This window comes from Crocodylus porosus, unplaced genomic scaffold, assembly GCF_001723895.1.
Source record: "Crocodylus porosus isolate Cpor-Errol unplaced genomic scaffold, CroPor_comp1, whole genome shotgun sequence".
In the NCBI taxonomy this organism is placed as follows: Eukaryota; Metazoa; Chordata; order Crocodylia; family Crocodylidae; genus Crocodylus; species Crocodylus porosus.
This window is the reverse complement of record NW_017728947.1, coordinates 13,463,257-13,483,978: the sequence shown is the minus strand read 5'-3', so window position 1 is coordinate 13,483,978 and position 20,722 is coordinate 13,463,257. Positions and strand designations below refer to the sequence as shown.

Here is a 20,722-nt window from a genome sequence, read left to right as displayed (position 1 = left end):
TCTTCGGTAGTTGGTAATGAGCTTTAACTTTTTAGAAAGTAAAAATGAGAGCCAGTTACTTGTTTGTTGGGAGGAGGAGTCTGAGGAAGTGAGGACTCTGAAAAAGAAATCTTTAGAAGTCTTATTTTTAATTAATAGTAATTATGCTATAGATTTACTTGGCAGCTCCAGAAAATGTAATCATTAGCCACAGATTATATACTGTGAATTTGAGAAGATATACTGCCTCCTTTAAAAAGAAGGTGGTTGAAGGTCTGCTTTAAGTGCAAAACAAAAACTGAATATAGGGGAATTGTTGTACCATTACTGTTTACTTTGGTAAAACTCCTCACTGAAGTGAGAGTAAGCAGTATGGGATTTGGCTTATCAGTGAGAGATTATTAAAATCATGGCCACTCTCTTTTTTGGGATTCACTAAAGCAGTGTTTTGTCTTCTGTCTATTACCTCAGCAGAACCAATTAACCCTGTTACCAGAGCTGTGATGATAGTATCAATAATGCTGGATTCTGTGGATGTTTTTGCGTGATAAGGTACTGTTTTGTTTCATTCCTAAACAAAAACTGACATTTACGTTGTACATTCTAACTGTTGTTAAAAAAGAAAATCTGTTTGGGGGGAAAATACAAAGAAAGAAAATTTATCGTTGAAGACAGAACTTAACTTTAATTTTGAAGAAATGACATGATGATGTCCTTTTAATTGAAGGAAAATATCTTTTGCCTGTGAAAATGAAATCCTCTACACCTCTCAGCTGCTTTTCAAGCCCTTCAACCTGTCAGCGAAATTGTGTAATCTAGTAATACTATGCCTGAGGCTTATTGCCTTTTCTTAGGCAATGCTATCAGTAAACTATGCGCTCTATCGATTTTAATCATTTATGGCTTGATTCTGATCTCGGTTACGTTGGTGTAAATACAGACAAACCAAACCTGTGGACTTAGTTGAAGCTACTCCAAATTTATATTGGTATAAATGAAATCAGAATCTGGCTTATTGGGTTTACAGTTCCATTGTAAGATCTTTAGGAATCGCCAACAGAAAAAAATTATGGATGGATTTTACCGTCTTTTCATGAAAACTACTTATTTAAATAACATTCCTCTTTAACCAGTAGTTAAAATAACCATTTGTCTGCCTACATATCTGTCCTGATGACTCAAGGTCATTGTTGTCATTGGCTGCGATATAATGAAAACAATTTGAGTTGCTTATTGGAGTTGGCTAGAATTTCTCATTATTTATCAGCTGTAGGGCTGAATCTGATACCAGTATATTGAATATATATTTGAATGTGTGGATGAATTTGAAGCATTCTGAAATACTTCCTGTAAGTCACAAGACAGATATACAGTGTGTTGGAATTTGGGTTCTAATCCTAAATTTTTACTAACAGATAATTCCTGATATATAGTTAATAGGAGTTTTGCATTCTGTAGGGACTGCAAAGTAGGGCTTTCACAGTCCAGAAATTCACTGATTTTGTTTTAACTAGTTCATAGCAGATTTGATTAGTAATGATCCCATCTGTCTTCCATGGCAGAGAGCTATACATTTTCTCTTTAATGTAAATAATTTTCTTTCATATAGAAAGTTTATTGTTTGGAAATATAACCTAAAACTAAGGCATTAACCACCCTTTAGGTTGCACATTATTACTTTTTTGAAATATGCCAAGAAAATTAGTAAAACATAGGATTAATTTGTAGCCACCTCTGACTTGATTTTCTTTCCCCTTACTGGTAGTGTTATACAGTAATGTTTTCTGATATGAGGGGGAAGGTTGGTAATGTAGCCTAGGACTTCTGATCCTTGTATAGACAACAAATTGATATACTTATAAAAAACTATAGACATCAGTGCTTTATAGTTGCTGTCTGCATTCTATGGGTTAATGATTCATTTGTGCCCATGTGGTGGATCCACATTACTGCTCTGTGTGACTGAGCGTTACATTTTTTTAAATTTAAGCTGGAGTTAAAATAATATATTAACATTCATAGTTAATATGTACTTAGGAGATGTATTGCTATGTCTGTCTGAGTGAAGTAGAAGATGCTATTTCAGCAAAATTAACCTCTTGTAATTTTAGGTATTTTGCCTTTTAATGGCTGATTTCTTTTTTTCTTGTGGAGCTTCCTCTGTCGTTTTTTCCCTCCAGCATAAGGTGTTGGGAAGACTAATGATTTCCTTCTCCCCAAGTGTTGTTCCTACCTTCTTTCATATATCATCATGGTGCTTGCTTTAGGCAGATGAACTAAGTAGTCTTTGCCAAAGCTGCAATACTGCTTCAAAATCTTGTAGCTTCATTAAGACATTGTTGGAATTGGTACTTTGTCTCTTGAAATTCAAATATAATTCTCTATCATTCCATTATAGAGACCAGGGGAATAGCTCGCTTGTTAAAAACAAACGAGCAAAGAACAAAACAAAACAAAAACCAAACCAAAAAGGTGCTCCAAAAAAATAAGCTTTTATTCTTCTTCATCATGTAAAAGAAATCAAAATCGGAGAACGCTGTATCCCTCATGAAAGTATCCTAAATAAGTGGGGGAAAAGAGATTTAGCATATTTCACGTTCACATATTTCAGGTTCACTAGTTGGCTGTGCACCAAAGCTGCTTTATTTTTTCCTGAGGTTTCTAGGCTTTAGCCCTTTCCTGTTGCTGCTCTTCTGTACCAGTGCCTTCAGCAGGGCTTGACTGATGTAGCTCTTCAGGTCAGCAGTACTCCACTGCCCTCAACATAGGCTTCTACACAGAACTAGCTGTTTGCCCTTTTCCTCCTTTTATGGGATGAAAAAAAGAATAAAGATAAAAGGTGGAAAACAGAATTGTGCCACTCCAAGGAAAAACACTATCTCATGGAAAATAAAACATAATTTAGAGGGGAAGTGGGGAGCAAACTAAAATAGAGGAATCTCTTAAAGATATGGACCTCCCTGTTATACAACAATGAACCTGTTTAGTAAATCCTGAGTCAAATTGTTGCTTCTGCGCTTCACTTGGCACTACAGTGCATTTTATTTCAAAACCAGGAGTAATTTTTGTGTGCAACTGTCTGAGCCACTTGGTTGGCTCAGTTAATAACTTCTCAAATTAATTTAATTGTGAAGACGCCAGAATAGCCAAATTAAGAAAAGAGGATGTTTAAGACAGGCACTACATGCTGTATTATTGGACAATTTGCCAGTACAAGGGTGTTGTCCTCACTATCTGTTGTAAATTAGGGCAGTCAATGATAGGATTTGTATGTGGCTATTTTCACTTTGGTTTTCTTTTTCCAGAAGTTGGTTTTAAATGTTGTTAGTAAATGGAAGTGGTTCTGCCTCTCTCCTTAGAACAATCATCTATTTGATTGAAAGACTAGTTGACTCATCACTAGCTTATGGTATTTTTTTTTGCACATTGAACTTTTATGAATGTGAATTACTGGTCATGATTATCTTTAACGTTTTCGAAAAACAAATCATAGAATCATAGAGAATTAAGCTGTAAGTTTCCAGAAGTCACCTAGTCCAATCCCTGCCTGGAGCAGGATCATCCCTATCCAAATCATTTTATACAGTCCATAATCTAAACTCTACATGAGATTCCCATCAATCCTGACATAACACAGACCTAACACCCTAACCTGCCACAGGTAAAGCAGGGGAACCATGGCAGCCAGCGTCCTGTGTCTATGAAATGTCAATACATTCTCAACAGATCCCAGGTTAAAGGTCCACTTGCCCCACTACAGAGGAAGGCAGCCCCCCCCCCCCAGTCCCTATCAGTCTGACCATGGGGTAAAATTCCTTCCTGACCCCAAACACAGCCATTGTTCAGACCCTGAGCGGTGGGACAAGACCCTCTAGCAGGGAATCTCTGATCTTGGTCCCAGCAGGAGTATTGGTCCACCCCAGTCAAAAAGTCCTAGCTTTGACTATTGCCAACATTCAATGCCTCTGTGGAAGCCTTAAAAATACCATGATATATTTGGCAGAAAGGTGTGGGTGGGCGTAACCGGCAAAGCCCAGAAGCATGGGAAATACCCATAGTAGAACTTAGGCATAGCTATGCCTAGCTCATCCCCAACCAGTGGCTGTCCAACCTCTTCCTGAACACCTCCAGGGATGGGAAGTCCATAACTTCCCTAGGCAGTCTGTTCCACTGCCTCACTGTTCTTCTAACTGTGAAGAAGTTTTTTCCGGATATCCAATCTAAACTTACTTTACGGCAGCTGCAAGTCACTGTACCACATCCACCTCTCTACAGTGAAAGAGATAAGGTGCTTTTCCCCTTCTTGATGGCAGCCCCTCAAGTATTTGAAAATTGCTATTGTGCCCCTCTTAATCATCTTTTCCACAAGCTGAACATGCCTAGCTTCTTCAGCCTTCTCTCATGTGACTTGTTTTCCAAGCTCATTATTATCTTTGTTGACTGTCTCTGGACTCTCTGTAACTTCTCCATGTCCTTTTTAAAATGTGGAGCCCAGACCTGCACATAGTTTTCCAGATGGGGTATAAGCTGTGCTGAGTAGAGAGGCACTATCACCTCCTTTATCTCGCACCTAATGCTTCTGTTGATGCATCCCAAAAGCACATTCACTCTTTGTAGAGCTGGATCAGACTGCAGCCTCATATTGAGTCTGGTCTGCCAAGATCACCCACTTTGTATATTTGTTTTAGATTATTCCTCCTAGGGTACAGCACCTTGCCTTTGTCTGCATTGAACTTCATCCTGCTAACTCTACCCCAACTTTCCAATCTGTCAAGATCCTTCTGAATTGTGTTTGCATGCATCCTCCAGTGTGTCCACAGTCCTTCCCAGTTTTGTGTTGTCTGCAAACTTGCTCAAGAAGCTTTCTATACCAGCATCCAAACTGTTAAATTCATTGAACAGCACTGAGCCCAGGACAACCTCCTGTGGGACTCTACTTAAAAAACCTCCTGTCATTTTAACATGAACTTGTTAATAGTTTCCCTTTGGTTGTGGCTGTTGAGCCAGTTATCTGTCTGCCTTAGAGTAGTTTTATCTAGCCCACATTTCTCCAATTGGTTTATGAGAAAGTTATGTGGGAAATTCAAATTCATTATCTAACATTTTATTTATATTGCCTGTCTAATAGGAGGCAAAATTAAAGGAGAAAATTGGAGGCTTTAAAGAAAATGACTGGTAAATATGGGAGAAATACTGATATATATTCTACAATATTGTTTGTATTTTATGAAACATAGCTGTGAAATCCATTAGGGCTGTGTGAAGCTTTGGTCACTGATTCAATTCAGAGGAGATTCGGCTTGATTCGGCAGCTGAATCTCCAAATCCAAATTGAATCAGGAGACCCATTATCTCTCGGAATCAAATTGGAAGCCCCCGATTTTGATTCAAAGAGATTCAATGATTCGGACGTAGACACAGCTTTATATGTTTTTTCTACATACTTCAAGATACCAGGTGGCTCATGAACACTGAGATGGTGGGGCAGATGGAGCATCCCACGGGATCATGGGGGGATCCCTAGTGCACTTGGCGGTGGACCTAGTAGTGAACCAGAAGCAATTCTGGTCCATTTCTGGGTCTGCTGCAAAGCACGTGGGGGCCCCCCCTCCAGCTCAGTGACTGGTGCCTTCTGGGTCTGGGGGGGCACCTAGGGTCCCCCCATGGCCGGCTGCCTAGCCATGGAGGCACGGGAAGTGGTCCACCACCGAATACGGGGGGGGGGCACACTCCTGTGGGATACTCCATCTGCACCACTATCTCAGTGTTCACGAGTTGTACCCGGTACTTCAAGGTACTTAGAAAAAATATATGAAGCTGTGTCTATGCCCAAATAGCTGATTCTCTGAATTAGAATCAAGATTTGGATTCGGCCATATTGAATCAGGACAGTGATCGGAATCAGCAAATTGAATCACTTTTCCGTGACTTGGGCCAAATCTGAATCTGAATTGAATACAGCCCATTTCACACACCCCTAAAATCCTTCTGTAGTTGAACTTAGAACTTGTCAATAAATATTCCTGCATGGATTCAAGAATGCAGATATTACTTAGGCATGGTTATATATTAATTCAATAAATGATAAGATAATCTATTGCAGTACATGGTCACAAATGGTAGGCATTTATTGCTAAATTCATTTTCCCTTTTTGGTGCTTCTGAGAGCAAGATTCTTATAAACTTCTATGTTGGTGTGGGTCAACGAGTTGAGAGAACAGAAGGAGTTCTAGTGTTTTTGCAGACTTAATTCTGAACATCTGATAGATTTTTCATTAGAATTAGGCAAGGATTCAGTTTGGTTTTCTTTTCTAATGAAAGGCCCAATATCAGAGTTTGGAAAAACAAATTGATCTTGAAAGTATTTGTACTGTTTCTCCAGAATGATTGATTTTTAATAAGTGATATGAGATAAAGGCCAAGCGTTTGTCTGTGTAGGAACACACATTCAAATGACTTAGTCATGAGGTCTTCTATCACAATTTTTAGGTCATAGTATATCATCAGGGATCCTGGTTTTCTCTGTTAAAAAAAATCCAAAATTCTGATTATAAAACATCAAATATGCATTTTTTCCTCGATTTAAAATGAAATACCTCTATAGGTATCATTTGAACACAATGTTTATTGATATTTTTACAAGTTTAAAACAATTTGGAAGCCTACCCATGCCTCAATCATTCTAATAAAATACTTTCTGAATACCTATATATTTTGGCATTTGATTTTTTTGGTTTTTTTATCATGGAAAATCAGAGCTCCCCCTGCTCCCTTCACTCACCAGGATGCAGATCCACCTTTGACTGTCCACCCTGAACAGCCCTGATATGCTAGTGCCCCTCACTTCCAAGCCACAGCCCCCTAGCCCTGTTGGTGCCCCTCGTTTCTGACCTGCAGCCCCTTCCTACCTCCCGACTGCTCCCTCCCAGCAGCAGCTTCTCCCCACACCAGGATGCAGGTCCGACTGCAGCTGTTCCCCCTGCTGCTTTTGTGGTGCTGAGCAGCGCTAATGTGCCAGTACCCTGCCCCTGTCATTGCCCCTCACTCCCAAGCCACAATGCCCCCAGCCCTGCCAGTGTCCCTCACTTCTGACCCTGCCCCACTGCAGAGGAAGGCCAAACTCCTCCGTCTGTACGAATCTGACATGGGGAAAGTTCATTCCTTACCTCAGTGCAGCATCAGTCTGACCATAAGCCAGCGGGGCAGGACCCTGTAGCCAGGACCCTCTGGGGCTGAGTCTCAGCAGAAGCATTGGCACATTCCAAACCGGTGGCTGACCAACCTCTTCTTGAACACCTCCAGTGCTGGACAATTTACAGCTTCCCTGAGCATCTGTTTCATTTGCCCCTGCTCTAACTGAGAGTCAAACTGGAATTGAACCAGATCTAAGAACTGGTCTGAACTGGTGTTTTGACTTGAACCTGAACCGGCACTGAACCATCATTTGCCCTGTCCTACTGAACCACAATAGGAATCAAGCTGCAAAAAAACACTGGGTCATCAGTTAGACTTGTGTCATTGGTTAAACTGGGGTTACTGGTTAAATGGGGTCACCAGTTATCCCACCAGTCGGGCTGAGATGATCGGTTCAGTCTTCATTAAAACTGCCTATAACAATTTTTTTAAAATATAAAAACCACTAGCTTGCATGAATACAACCCAAACATAAAATTACATACTTACTGCTACCACAAAGACACGCCTTACTGCCCTATTGCGAATCCTCAGGATTTTCCCTGAACTTGCCATTTCAATTGTGCTTCTTTTCCCCTTTATTTTATATAATTGATTAACAGAGAATGGAGGTAAATGTAAGTAAACAGCTGTAAAGAAATACTACTGCTTTCTCAGTGGATTCTTAATCTTATTATTACAACCACTTATGTTTCAGGTCAGCTAGTTCCAAATGCCCATTTTCAAAGCTTGTTTAACAGTAAATAGTTGTAGCGTGTAGGATGTGGGGAGGGAGGCAGGCAGGCTCCTACAGTCTGTGGAGCAATGGGAGTCAGGGGGCATGCCTGCAGGAGCTGTGAAGGGATGAAAGGCTTAGAGCAGGCTTCCCGGCTGGGAGGGCTCCCTAGGCAACCCCTCAGGGTGGCAGGGGCTGGGGCCATAGCTGGGACTGCTCTGGCTGCCTCTCTGGGTTTGGGGGATGGGGTAGGGGGCTAGCACCACCTTGCACTGGGGCTGGGGGTTCACCCTGCCCCTCCAGTCCTGCCAGCGTGACCTGCAGCCACTGCCCTGCCACCACCAGCCCTGCTGGCATGACTTACAGGTGGGTGTGTGGGATGGGGGGAGAGGGCAGGGGGTGTGTGGGGCTTTCCAGAGCTTGGCCCCTGCCCTGATGGCTTAGGGCTGGTCTGGACTTGCCAGAACTTAGTCCCTGATAACCTGGAGCAGCCCCATGCTATCAAGGTTGTGTGCCAAGCTCTGATGTGCCAGGACTGCCCCTGTGTCATCAGGGAGCCTCCAGTGGTGCAGGACCAGTTTGGCTCGCCAGAGCTTGGCCCCTGGCCTTGATGGTGCAGGGACAGTCCCCAAGCCCTGGCCCTCCATACCTGCCCCACAGATTTACAGGCATGCAGCTCCTGGGGGCTGCTCCCACCACCCTGCCTGGCTCCATTGCTGGCTGTATGTGTGTGTGTGTGTGGGGGGGTACCCCCTGCCCCCATCATCCTGTATTTATTTTTCCCATCTACCTCTCCATCCATGCCTCTTATTGCTCTCCCCCTACTCTCCCCAGCCCTGAGCAGCTCCTTGTAGGGTGGGACTCTGCCAGCCTGCAGACGGAAACCCTCGGTTTCCTGTTTCAGAGGGGAAAATCTGGGTTTTTCTTCTTTAAAGGGGAAAATCCAGAGTTTTCCACAGGAAACGGAAAACTTGGATTCCTGCATAAAACAAATAAAATGTAGCAGCATGTCACAGTAATAACAGTTGATAGCTCCAATATACCTTTTTTCTCCTAAAAATATTTTATGTTCAGCAACATTAAAAAAAAGAAATGCTACTTAGCACTTGTGTGTGCTAAGTAGCGTTTAACAGAGAGGGGAACTAAAACGGGTCACAATGGCAAAAAATAAAACTGCAAGTGAAAAATGCTTCTAAGTTATAATTTCTATCACAGCTGCACATGAATTATGATTAGTTTTTCCTCTCCCTCTCTTGTTTCCTTATTTGCATCACATGTACTTTTATATCCTTGAATATTAAAAAGTAAGGCAAATTTATCTATTATCTCCGCACAGCCTTTTCACTGGTATAAATCTTAATGTTTTTCTAAACGATTTAACAGAAACAGAAGCTGCTATTGATGCAAGGAATTCCCTGTTAGAATTGTTGAGGGTTTAGTTGTATTTTTAATTAAAAATTTATACATCCACCTAGGATGCATGTACCTGAATATCTGCCTCTATCTAGGGTGTATCTAGATATGCTGTCCAGCAGATTCCCCTCTCTAGTATTTTTTTCCTTCCATTTACTGTTTATTCTCTAACTGGCTGATTATATCCTCTGAAATAGGCTGTAGTTTAAGGGATTAATAAAGTATTGGAAAAGGTGACTTACAGGAGATATTTTAGGACCAGCCTGCAGACTTAGTCAGCTCTATTGATATCTTAAAGGCTGCAAGGAAGGTCATATGACTCTTAGAACATGATTAAAGTGTACAGAAAAAGAAGTCTCAAGCAAGGAGCCAATGTAGGATCAATGTTTTCTACAATGGAAGTGCTTTGATTTACAGCAGTTCTAGGTCCTCTCTTTCTCTTTCTTGCTCTCTCTCTCGCTTCTGCTCTTTTCTGTTTAACTTTTTAAAACTATTTCCTCGTGTCTCTTGGCAGAAGGAAGGGTCCTGGTAGGTTCTGTGGAAAATGAATCCCTCCTTTTTCTGCCCAGTTGCATTGATGCTGTTAACAAAAATATATCCTTTCTTCAGTATATGGATCAACCGAGAGAGTGCTCTAATTCACTGAGGACCATTTCCCAGGATTCCAGTTTGCAAAGGCCTTCATGTGGTCAGAGTGTGTAGGATAGCATTTTAACTTACCTATTTTTTTTAAATGAACAAAATATCTATCTTTTTAGTTGAGCAAAACTGTTTAATGAGAACAAAACAAAAAGCATCTTTAAATGCCTCCCCTTCATAGTGGTACCCAGTACACCCTTTTTTCCCTAAGAATGCTTTAGAGAATCTAAGTTTTTAATCTTTTTATCACATTACATTTATAAGTGATATTTCGGAGGTGAAAAGAATACATGCAGTGTATTATCAATACATAAATGTGAAAAATGGGTATTAATCACCTTTTGTGTAAATTACAGAATACAAGGTACCTAGTGAGATAAAGATACCTCTCATTGCAAGAGTATATTAGAAAGAGAATATACCCTCATTATTATTTCTGTAAGTGTAAAGGTTCTGTATAGTTGAAAGTGATTAGGGTGACCAACAATTTGCCACTCAAAAAGAGGAGATTGAGCTTGGGGAGAAGCCAAGGGGCTTAAGGATATTCAAATTATATTTGCAGACCAATTCCCTGAGATCCCTTAGGGATAATGGAAAAGAGGAACATTTTGTAGAGTGCATACTAACAAGTTAGTCTTTGTTTCCTATAGAAATACAACTCATTGCTAACTTCAGTAGATGATTCTCTTTGGAGTTCGGTCCAAAACAATGAATCTAGAAGCACAGCAGTAGCCAACAGAACTTGCTTTTAGCTGGGTGTCTCCATTTTGACTGCACTCTTGACTTGCATCATCACGTGGTGCCAGGTGGAAGCAGAAATTCATATTTTATGCTGTTCCCCAAATCAGTAACTTTTCAAGTCTAATGCCATATTTAGAAAAAACTCTAACAAATGTGCAGTATCCCATTTATTATGAAGAAAATGCTTGAGTTACCCTGCACTGTTAGGAAGCAAAACTTTTTTTTTTCATCTCGAGTTTCTAGGATTCCTTGTAATCCCTGCATATTTATAGGATTTCTGCTGGGTATAAAAGCTGGAAGACAATTTCCTTAACAACAAATTTCATTTTTCCCCTGCAGATCTGCTGTACAGTATACTGTGTTATACTGGTCTGGTTCCTTCTTGGCGCAGCAGACACTAAGAATCAGAGAACAAGGTTTTTCTGCCACCAGATCACTAACCGTGACCTTCTTACTCTTCTCCTCAGTTTTTTGTTCTGCTTCCTTCAACAGTGGACACATTCCTGCCAGGCTTTGTGCTGCCATTTAATTTGCACAGCAGGATCTACAAGACTGAACAGATGGCTGGCCTCAGTCAGGGCAAGAAGACCATAACATGTGCCAAGTGCTCGGCCTCATTTCAACCAAGCAGTGTTGTATTTTTTTGTCCCCATTGCAACAAGGGTCCTATGTGCTCTGGTAGTGCTGTGTTAGGGACATCTGACTTATCATCCAATGGCAGTACAAGCTCCCATGATGACTCGTTGCCTCATCAGTCAAAGGAACAAGTGTCAGTTGTAGCAGAGGTGAGCAGATTGGGTTCATATACAACATTCCTCTCCATGCAGTTCTCAAATTTGTATTCAGACTAGTTATTTCTTCTTATTCCACAATGATTACTGCTCATTTCTGCTCAGAATAACAAGAACTGTATTTCCCCCTATGCCCTCATTAATGTTGTATAATAGAATGGCCTAGATTCTGACTAAATTCTAAAATCTACTCAGAGTTTTTCTGAAGGCTTTTACTTAGTAATGCTGCACAAAACTATTTTCAGTGCTTGTAAACATCCTGGTTCTCTAGAAACTGTGGATAACAGGGGCAGGTTATCATACTCCATGATTGACTGTAAGTACCTGGGACAGTTTTATGGAGGGCTGTTTTAAAAAAAATCCTACTGCTTAATAGAAAGGTTCATGAAAAAATATGTCTAAGCCAGTAGTCTCCAACCTTTTTTAAGTAGGAGATCACCTTGGGCATTTAAAAGCAACCCAAGATCTACCGTGTGCCATTGCCACTTACCCCCCCTGCCCAGCTGGTAAGTGTGTGGGGAGGAATAGGAGGGGTGCAGATCGAGACGGAGAGAGAAAAAATTATGTGGGGGCATGTTCCCCCCAGCAGGTAAGTCCCACCCATCTGGGGCCTCACTAAACTTACCCCTGCTCTTGCCTATGTGGCACTGTCTCTCACCGCAGGGGCCTCAATCTAGCCCCCCGCCCCTTCCCTCCCCCATTGACTAACTTGCTGGACTGGGGCGTGTGTGTGCATGCATACGGGCACTCAGCCCCCCACCCCAACCTCAGATGGACTGCAAGAGGCTCCGAGATCTACCGTAAGAGGCTCTGAGATCTATTGGTGAATCAAGATCTACTGGTTGGAGACCACTGGTCTAAACTATTAAAAAGTGTAGTCTTCATTTTTTTTGAGAACATGTAGTATTAAGGTTTCTCAAAAGACACCCGTAGGAAACATAATACATTGGCGACTTACTGTTTTAAATACTTTAACAATTGTAAAATGGTTTCTAAGTTCCAAGTTACTAATGTTCAGATGCCTATTAAAGGTTTTACTGTGTGTATATAGAAATATACATTTAAAACCTAAGTTGTAAATCAGTGATGAGGAAGTGTATGTTCTAAGGGGCTCTCTTTCAAGAGGTTGGCCAAAGTATTCTAGAAGTAGTTTGTTTTTTAAATAACTTTTAAAAATAACTTTTAAATAATTTTTTTAAAATAACTGTTTTTAATTAACATTTTTCTGTTTGAAATGTAGCTAGTAGATTATGTAAGGGGGAAAAAGTTATACAAAATGATGCAAAATCCATACACGAAACCAGTAGTGTCCAACTTTGTGGCCCCATGAGTTGGATGAGTGGTGTAGGATCAGTCCATGGGCTGGATCCCACATGAGATCGGCATGTGTGGTTGGTCTATGGGTGTAATCCAATACCTGGGTCTGACCCTACACGTCCATATTTGTCATGTGCTCTCACAGTCTGGCAAACCATGTGAGGCCATGTTATCCAGCCTATGGGGTTCCCCACAGTTCCAGTAATTTAGTAGCAAGGAGTGGCAATTAACACTACCACTGTTTTCCTTGAAGTCAAATTTTCAGACCCTTGGGGAGCCCTGCAGGCCAGATGTCTTGGCTCTGTAGGCTGGATTTGGCCCACAGGCTGGAAGCTGAGCACCTCTATAATCATTTAGGCACTTAGCCTAAAGGATCCTCATTTTGTCACTTAGCTTTGGCTTCAGTGAAGTGCTAACATTCTTTGCTGAGTAGATGTGTTTTGTTGAATCATCCCCTGAATGGGAATGGATTTGAATGTATGTTAGGTGCTTTGCTGAACTAAAATCCTATATCAGTGTGGCCTGATTTTTGGAAGTGGTGAGTACCAACAAATTCCATTGAAGTCATTGGCACGGCAGCATCAGAACATTTTGAAAATTAGGCTTTTGATGCAGGCTGGTTTGAAAATGATGGGCAGTTTTCTCACCCTCTAATATCCTTCAGTTCTAGCATACATAGGTGATATAGCAGTATGTAAATAGTAATAATCACACATTATAACAATAGTAGGTGAAAAAAATTAGAAGTTTATTTTAAGTTACTTTTTAATTTCTCTTTAGTTCATTCTTATTGATGTATAGACTTTTTATTTGGTATTGTTCTTGAAACAGTTAATGTATCGACTGGGACACGCTTACCTTAGATCATAATCTCCTCTCTAGTATTGTAGTCTGTAAAATCATAGTCACAACCTTTTAAAAGCTTTCGGTGAAGGAGTTTGTATTAAATATACATCTGAAAATGATATATTTGAAAAAAAGGACTTAAAACTTAAATTTCAGAACAAAATAAATCATCTGGGATAGTAACATAAATGGGTCCACTTTAAAACAGCACTTTCAAATAGATGGGTACAAATTAAATACCATCTTAAATCAGTCACATATGAGCATACTGTCAATGATTTGTCTTCATGAATTATAGTAAGTAGGGGACCAAAATGGGAGAAGTGTTAATAAGAAAGCTAAAAGAGGTTCAGCCTCAGTTATTCCCTCACTCTTACAATAGTAGTGTCAGATAATACTGTACAATCATCTCTGTTTCTTTTAGCAATTTTATATATGGTAGACTTATAGATGACTATTAAGTCACTGTCATATAAAAAATATCCAATTGTAGGCCTGTCAGAAGATATGTGATACTTGATAATGCATGAGGAAATTACTTTAAAATGGCAATCATCTTCTAAAATATAAGAAGCACTTTCTCTTCTCCTTTGCTTTGTTTCATTCAGCATCATATTCATAGAACATTACTTTATTACAGATGGTTTTATAACATAAAATTTCCTCAATTATAGTCAGTGTTTCATTCCTAGACCCCAGTTATCACAAATAATTATTCTTTACTTATGACAAGCATGTCTGTGATGTCTGATCTCCTAATATCCAAATAAGTTGGAGTTGCTAGCATCTAAAGATGTTTCAGCTGAATCTATTCTGGGAAAGTTGGTAAGCATTCAGAAGATCTTGTAGTCTAAAACCACCATTTATCCTTAGTCTACTCCTGTTCTCTTCTGATTTATTCCATGATGTGTTCTGTGTCAAAGAATTTCTGTGTTCCTGACACACAACCTGTTTAAATTCCTCTGACAGTGGGGGTGACTCTTCATTTATACCCCCATTTATCATAACACTTACAAATCAGTTTAACTTTATATCTATGAACACTGCATAACTTCAAGCAGATGAATAGTGTGATTACCTTCAGTGGGAGTACTAGATTGCTTATACCTCAATAGGTTAGTATTATGTTCAATGGGGCTATAGCCATTAAGTTCTAATACTTGCTGTCTCACACGCCCGCAATTTAAATGTGTCATCTGTACCATCTTTGAAAGTGAGATGTGGTTTCTGAGAATCTAAGTGACATGATTTCTAATATGTGTAGTAAGTAAATCGTGCATAGGGGTACTGTTGTATTAAATGTGGCCGTTTCAGGTTTTTCAGGCATTTAAATCTAATTCCTCCTCTTTGTAAACAGATACAACTCAGTTGACTTTGGAATAGTTCCTGTTTACATTAAGGGAGAACAGAATAGAATAGGAGTAATGAAGATCTGCAAAGACAAAATCATTTACATAATTCTGGTATAGTTTTTTTTTTTTGCCCCTCAATTTGCCGAATTTCAACTTGGGGGGGGCTACCAAATTGATTTTGACGGAGCCTCTAGATTTTGCCCTACATTAAACTTTTACACATGTGATTTCTTGTATTGTATATCTGACATTAGATGATGCAATGATAAACATCAAAAGATTTTTAAAATAGCGAATTCTATTTTAATTTCATGCTTTATATTTTTTGTATAAAGATGCCAAAATCAGAACAAGTAGAACCTTATAGAAAAATGCTCACCCAAATGACTCGCAGCAGTAGTGCAGAATGTAAAGTTCCTCACACACGAATAGATGATGGAGCTGCTATTCAGGTATGTGGCCATTTTTATCATTAACAGCAGCCTTCTGAACCCTAGGTTTAATTGTGCTGTATCAGCAGATAGAGACATTTAGCTATGGATGTATAAAATTTAATTTTTTCTAGGACTTCCAGCTGCTGCTTTTCCCCCGGTAGAACATTTTTGGCATGTCAGCATCTTCATTAAATGTACTGCAGCAGTTTTTCACTCCCAAGGAACCTAAGTACTGAAACAGACTGTCTATTTTAAGGCTTTTGTTCACTATATTGAACTAACCAGGAACCAGATTCCCACATTCAGAAGTCCAGATTGTTTTCATTCTCTGCCCGTGTAAAAGGGGTGGGATGCAGGAGGGGGAAAGTTATTTCCCTAGCTGTAAATGAAAAGAAGGCAGAAACAAATTAATAAAAGATACTTGTCTTTCAGCAGTATTAATGCTTGTGGCTACTCTCTGTAAATACATTGAAATTATCATGACAGAATCTTAATAAATAAGAAAAGTCTCACCTAAAAAATAAGATTTGGCAGTAGGAAAAAATCACAAAAAACAAATTTAGTTGTCTTTCCTTTTCAGTTCTTCTTTAAAGGTGCAAAACTTTTGTTAAAATGCTCGAAATCTCCAGTAATTAACAACCTGATGCTTATTGAAATCAGTGGAACGATTTTTGCTGATTCCAGTGTGCATTAAGTAACAGGCACCCATGCTATATCAGGGGTGGGCAAAATACGGCCTGTGGGCCAGATCTGGTCTGCGGGGCCCCTAAAAAAAAAATGTAGAAAATTAATATTTTTCTGCCCTTGGTTCCTGTCATTTTTGACAGAACCAAGGGCAGTAGAATCCAGGGGAAGCCCGGCGGGCTCCAACAACAGCGGGGCCTGCCTAGCCCTACCCCCCAGCCAGAAGTCCCAGCTATGGTTTCTGGGCTGGGAGCACGTGGCTGCCACGGCATGGGAAGCTCAGGTAAGTGGGGGGGACCCCAGGCAAGGAAAGAGTGTGTGGCGGGGGGAAAGCGGCCCCTCCCCGCCCATGCCCAGTGCCCTGTACTACAGCTGCTTGCAGCCTGCATGCGGCTGTCTGTGCCTGCTCTGGACAACCCCATGCGGGCTGTGAGCACCTGCAGCGGGGGGTGGGGGAGGGGCTGCTTCTCCCCCCCACGCTCAGGTTTTCCCTGGGTTCCTTCCCTGCGCGGAGAAAAGCGGCCCTTCACCCGCCCCATGGCTGGCGCCCCGTGCTGCAGGCCTTCGCAGCCCGCACATGGCTGTCCAGAGCAGGCACAGGCAGCCTGTGAGCAGCTGCAGCGTGGGGTGCCGGGCATGGGGCAGGGAGGGGCTGCTTTTTCCCTTCCTCCCCCAGGCTGGCAGTGGGGCGGGTTACAAGCTGGTGCTGAGTATGGGGAAAAGTGGCCCCTCGCCTGTCCCATGGCCAGCTCCCCATGCTGCAGCCACCTGCTGCCCGCATGAGGTTGCCTGTGCCTGCTCCAGACAGCCACGCACAGGCTGCGATTGCCTGCAGCGTGGGGCACTGGCCATGGGGCAGGCGAGGGGCTGCTTTTCCCCATGCTGAGCACCAGCTTCTTCCCTGCTGGCAAGCAGGAGGTTGGGACTGTGTGCTACCCCCACCTGTACCGCGGGGCTAGGGGGCACTGGATGTGAGCGGGTGGGGAGCCAGTGGGAGTACAGGGCCCACACTGGTGCTCTGGGGCCAGTGCCGGTGAGGCCCAGAGCGCGGGGTCCCAGCTGGCAGGGCTCTATGGAGCCAGGCCAGCTCCCCCCTCCTGGGTCATGCATCCCAGCCTGGCTCCACAGACCCCTGCTGTCCTGTGCCCCACTCTGGGCCCCACCAGTGCAGGCCCTGGGACATTGGTCCCAGGACATTGGGATGTTGGTCGCAAAATGGTGACCGGAGCAGGGCACCTGTCAAGGGGCGGGGCATCTGTCAAGGGGCGGGGGCTACTCCTGTGGCCCTCGACAGCCTGCCAAAACTGGGTAAGCAGCCCTCCGCCCAAAATAATTGCCTGCCCCTGTGCTATATATATGCAGATATAGAAATAAAAAATTTGTGAGGTCTGCATTATTTTAAATATTTTAAACATGTACCTTACCTATTCATTTGAGATGCTGATCAACATTATAATAACATAATTCTTTGGAATTTGAGATGGAAAAATCATCCTACAACCTACATAATTCATCAGCAGCATTCTTATACCTTATCACACACCATGACTGAAACAGGTATTCTGTATAAGAGTCTTTATATGTGGGCAGGACTGATAATCTCCTATAAAAGAACATGTTTTAAATATTCCACCCGTAATGTATATAATTTTAACAGCAGCAATTACATTTTGCTGTTGAAGAATTTAAAATCACATTTCTTCTCTGATTCTCTGTTCTTTTAGCAAATCTATTCTTTTGGAAGGAAACTAGGACAAGGCAGCTTTGGAGTGGTTATTGAAGTGAGGCACAAGGAAACTGGCAAAAAATGGGCAATCAAAAAAGTGAACAGAGAAAAGGTAAATATATAAACCCATGGCGTATTTTAATTCCTTCTTGCTTTTTTAGGATGATTCCTTTTTTTTTAACTAGTCATTATCTGAACATTATGGTATCTTTTTGCATTCAGAACTCTTACGGCAATCCATATATGCATTTACTCTCACTGTTTAATGTTTATTCTCGCTAGCACTTGCTAGTGTTTTCTTATATGAGTTCCATCAAGTTTTAATGATTAAACACACAGGCTGGATCCAGGCATGCAGACACATGTGGTTTGTGGTGCTGCAAACCTTTTTGCCAAAGTGGCGAATGCCAGGACAAATGCAGCGATGGAGGAGCAGATAGCCCAGGGCTGAGGCACCTGGAACCCCAGCCAGCCACTTCTGGGTTGGCTGGGGTGCAGGGTGCCTCAAGATGGGGGAGCAGGCAGCCCTGGGCTGTCTGTTCCCTTGTCTCCACATGCCTCAATGCGGAGGCACTGAAGTAAAGCCTCTAGGCTGAGGCACGTGGAGACAGGGGAGCAGACAGCCCAAGGTTGCCTGCTCCCCTATCTTGAGGTCCACTGTACCTGGGAGCTCCCCAGCTGGCCAGGGCACAGGGTGCCTTAGCACAGGGGATACATAACCCCAGCTGAGACACCTTGTGCCCCAGCCAGCCCCCCCTCCCACCTTCTCCCCACTGCAGCATGTGGAGCAATGGGACAGTGTGTCCTGGTGCGAAGCACATGGGCAGGGTCATGTATTGGGGCACAAAGTAGTGGTACAAATTTGTGCTGCCACTGTTTATGCTGCTGCAGAGGCATGCCCCTGCTTGTGTGGACATGACTGTAGAGTCCAACCTTGTCAGTTTGGATTATTATTCTTTCATGAAGTTGTAATTGATTAAACAGTTTGTCGGATCAGCCTCTTAGTTATGCAAATCTGTTTAAAGAATGTCAGATGTTAGTTTAATGTATCATTTCTAGATTCTATTTCTTTTTGCTAATGAATTTATTACAATCCTAAAATAAAATTAATGAAGTTTTACATTAAAACAACATAGACATAGTCTAAATACTTGCATGACTAGTTACAGCCAGTGACAAATCATTTTTTGGCTGCATGATAGACTCTGTAAAGGCAAGATACTATAAAATCTCTAGTGGCTGTGTTATTTTGCCTACCCATTGGCCCAAATTAACAATTAGTGCTGCATTACTACATCATAGACTTACTGTTATCAACTTGCTAAACTAACTGGCAATTATTATTTATCTTTACTTAAGTTGCTACAAATTGTTACTGGACTTCTAATCTATTTTTATCATGAGAGGAATAGCATGCTTGGGTCTGATTGTACTTGGATGGGAGACTTCCAAGAAGAGTAGTTTGTAGTTTTTTCATCTATGTTGTTACTGTACCAAAGCTCAACATGCTGTTAAGACGTGCTGTGTTGTCTGCTACTTTCTTATGGATGAGACAAAAAATATTTGTGATCATTTAAGATCCTATGCAAATATTCACAGGATTAGGGGTATTGGCTCCATTGGGCTGGCTGACTTCCAACTTGAGTAATTACATTTTGTTTATCTGCACTCTCTTGATATTATTCATTTTCTATTTTGAATGTATTTTACATTTTGGTTGCTTTTCTCCATGTTAGGTGAAATAATTCCTATTTCTTTCTCTCTCACGTGTGTGTGTGTGTGTGTGTGTATGCATGGATGTATATGTATATACTAGCCGACTGCCTGTCAAGAAGGATGGGGGGAAGTGGGGAGAAAAAGCACTACCACCCACCACCCCACACTGCCGCTGCTCTGCTTCCAGCCCTATGCACTCCCCCCGACCCCTCGCTGCTCCACCCTGCGGCACCGCCACCTGCCAGGCATGGTGGAGGGGAGGAAGCTTGCATGCAGTGGTTGCAGCCACCAGCCAGCGCCCCATGCTACCACCGCTGCGTATCCGGCCACGCACAACCCCCTCCCCTCCCTCCTGGCTGTTCTCAGGGCCCGGTGGTGGCGGGGCGCCAACACTGTGCCCTCCCCTCCCCTTCCCTTCTCCACTTCTCCCTGCTGCCTCCCTCTGCCTGCTGGCTTTTGTTGGACCCCATTGCCAGGAGCAGTGAGGCCAGCGCTGTGCCGCCAGCACCCCACGCTGCTGCCTCCAAGGATCAGGGCAGGGAGGTGGGGTAAGGCCATGGTGGCACTCCGCCATCCCAGTCTGTCCCTGCCTTTGCCTCAAGGAGCAAGGCCTTGCCCCCCACCTCCAGCTCCTCAGTCCCCACTGTCATGGTGCTGTGTGTGTCCGCTGTGTGTGTCTGCCTGTGGAGAGCACTCTGATTGGTTGTTTCAGTCAGCATTGTGATTGGCTGCTGAGACAAACAATCAGAATGCAGAAAAAGCATTATGGACAGACAGACTAAGGCTTTTATTATATTAGAATGGATGTGTATATATATGTGTCTGTGTGTGTTATATATATATTTTTTTGTGAAGAGTTCCAAAATCCTTTATGCTGGAAAACAGGCCAAAAAAGTAAGATGTTATTAGTCATAAAACTAAGCTATACAGGTAGCAAACTCAAGGTGCAAGAATAATTATTACATATTTATTATTAAGAATTAGTATGTAACTGTGTTTCTAAATGTAAGTTCTGTTCATGTCTTTGAATAATTTCTGTAGGCTTTGTAAAGAAAAATTGCCATTGTTGAATAAATGTGGCCATATAGATTTCATAGATTTCATAGACATCAGGGCTGGAAGGGACCTCAGGAGATCATCAAGTCCAGCCCCCTGCCCACAGGGCAGGCAGTCAG

General features: G+C 42.1%; 1 protein-coding gene across 8 annotated transcripts in view; it reads left to right on the top strand.

The window, feature by feature from the left end:
• The window catches only part of STK33 (serine/threonine kinase 33), an 87,802-nt gene that overhangs the window by 36,471 nt on the left and 30,609 nt on the right, over positions 1-20,722 (top strand). For 2 of the 8 annotated variants that reach the window (XM_019552209.1, XM_019552212.1), the window contains exons 2-5: positions 451-531; positions 11,021-11,466; positions 15,323-15,439; positions 17,830-17,943. In XM_019552209.1, the coding sequence (XP_019407754.1) occupies positions 11,242-11,466; positions 15,323-15,439; positions 17,830-17,943 (456 nt within the window). In that variant the 5' untranslated portion in view covers positions 451-531; positions 11,021-11,241. Of the gene's footprint in view, positions 1-450; positions 532-9,832; positions 9,996-11,020; positions 11,467-15,076; positions 15,099-15,322; positions 15,440-17,829; positions 17,944-20,722 lie in introns of those variants that run through there. The other 6 variants (XM_019552215.1, XM_019552216.1, XM_019552210.1 and 3 more) reach the window with 5 other exon arrangements.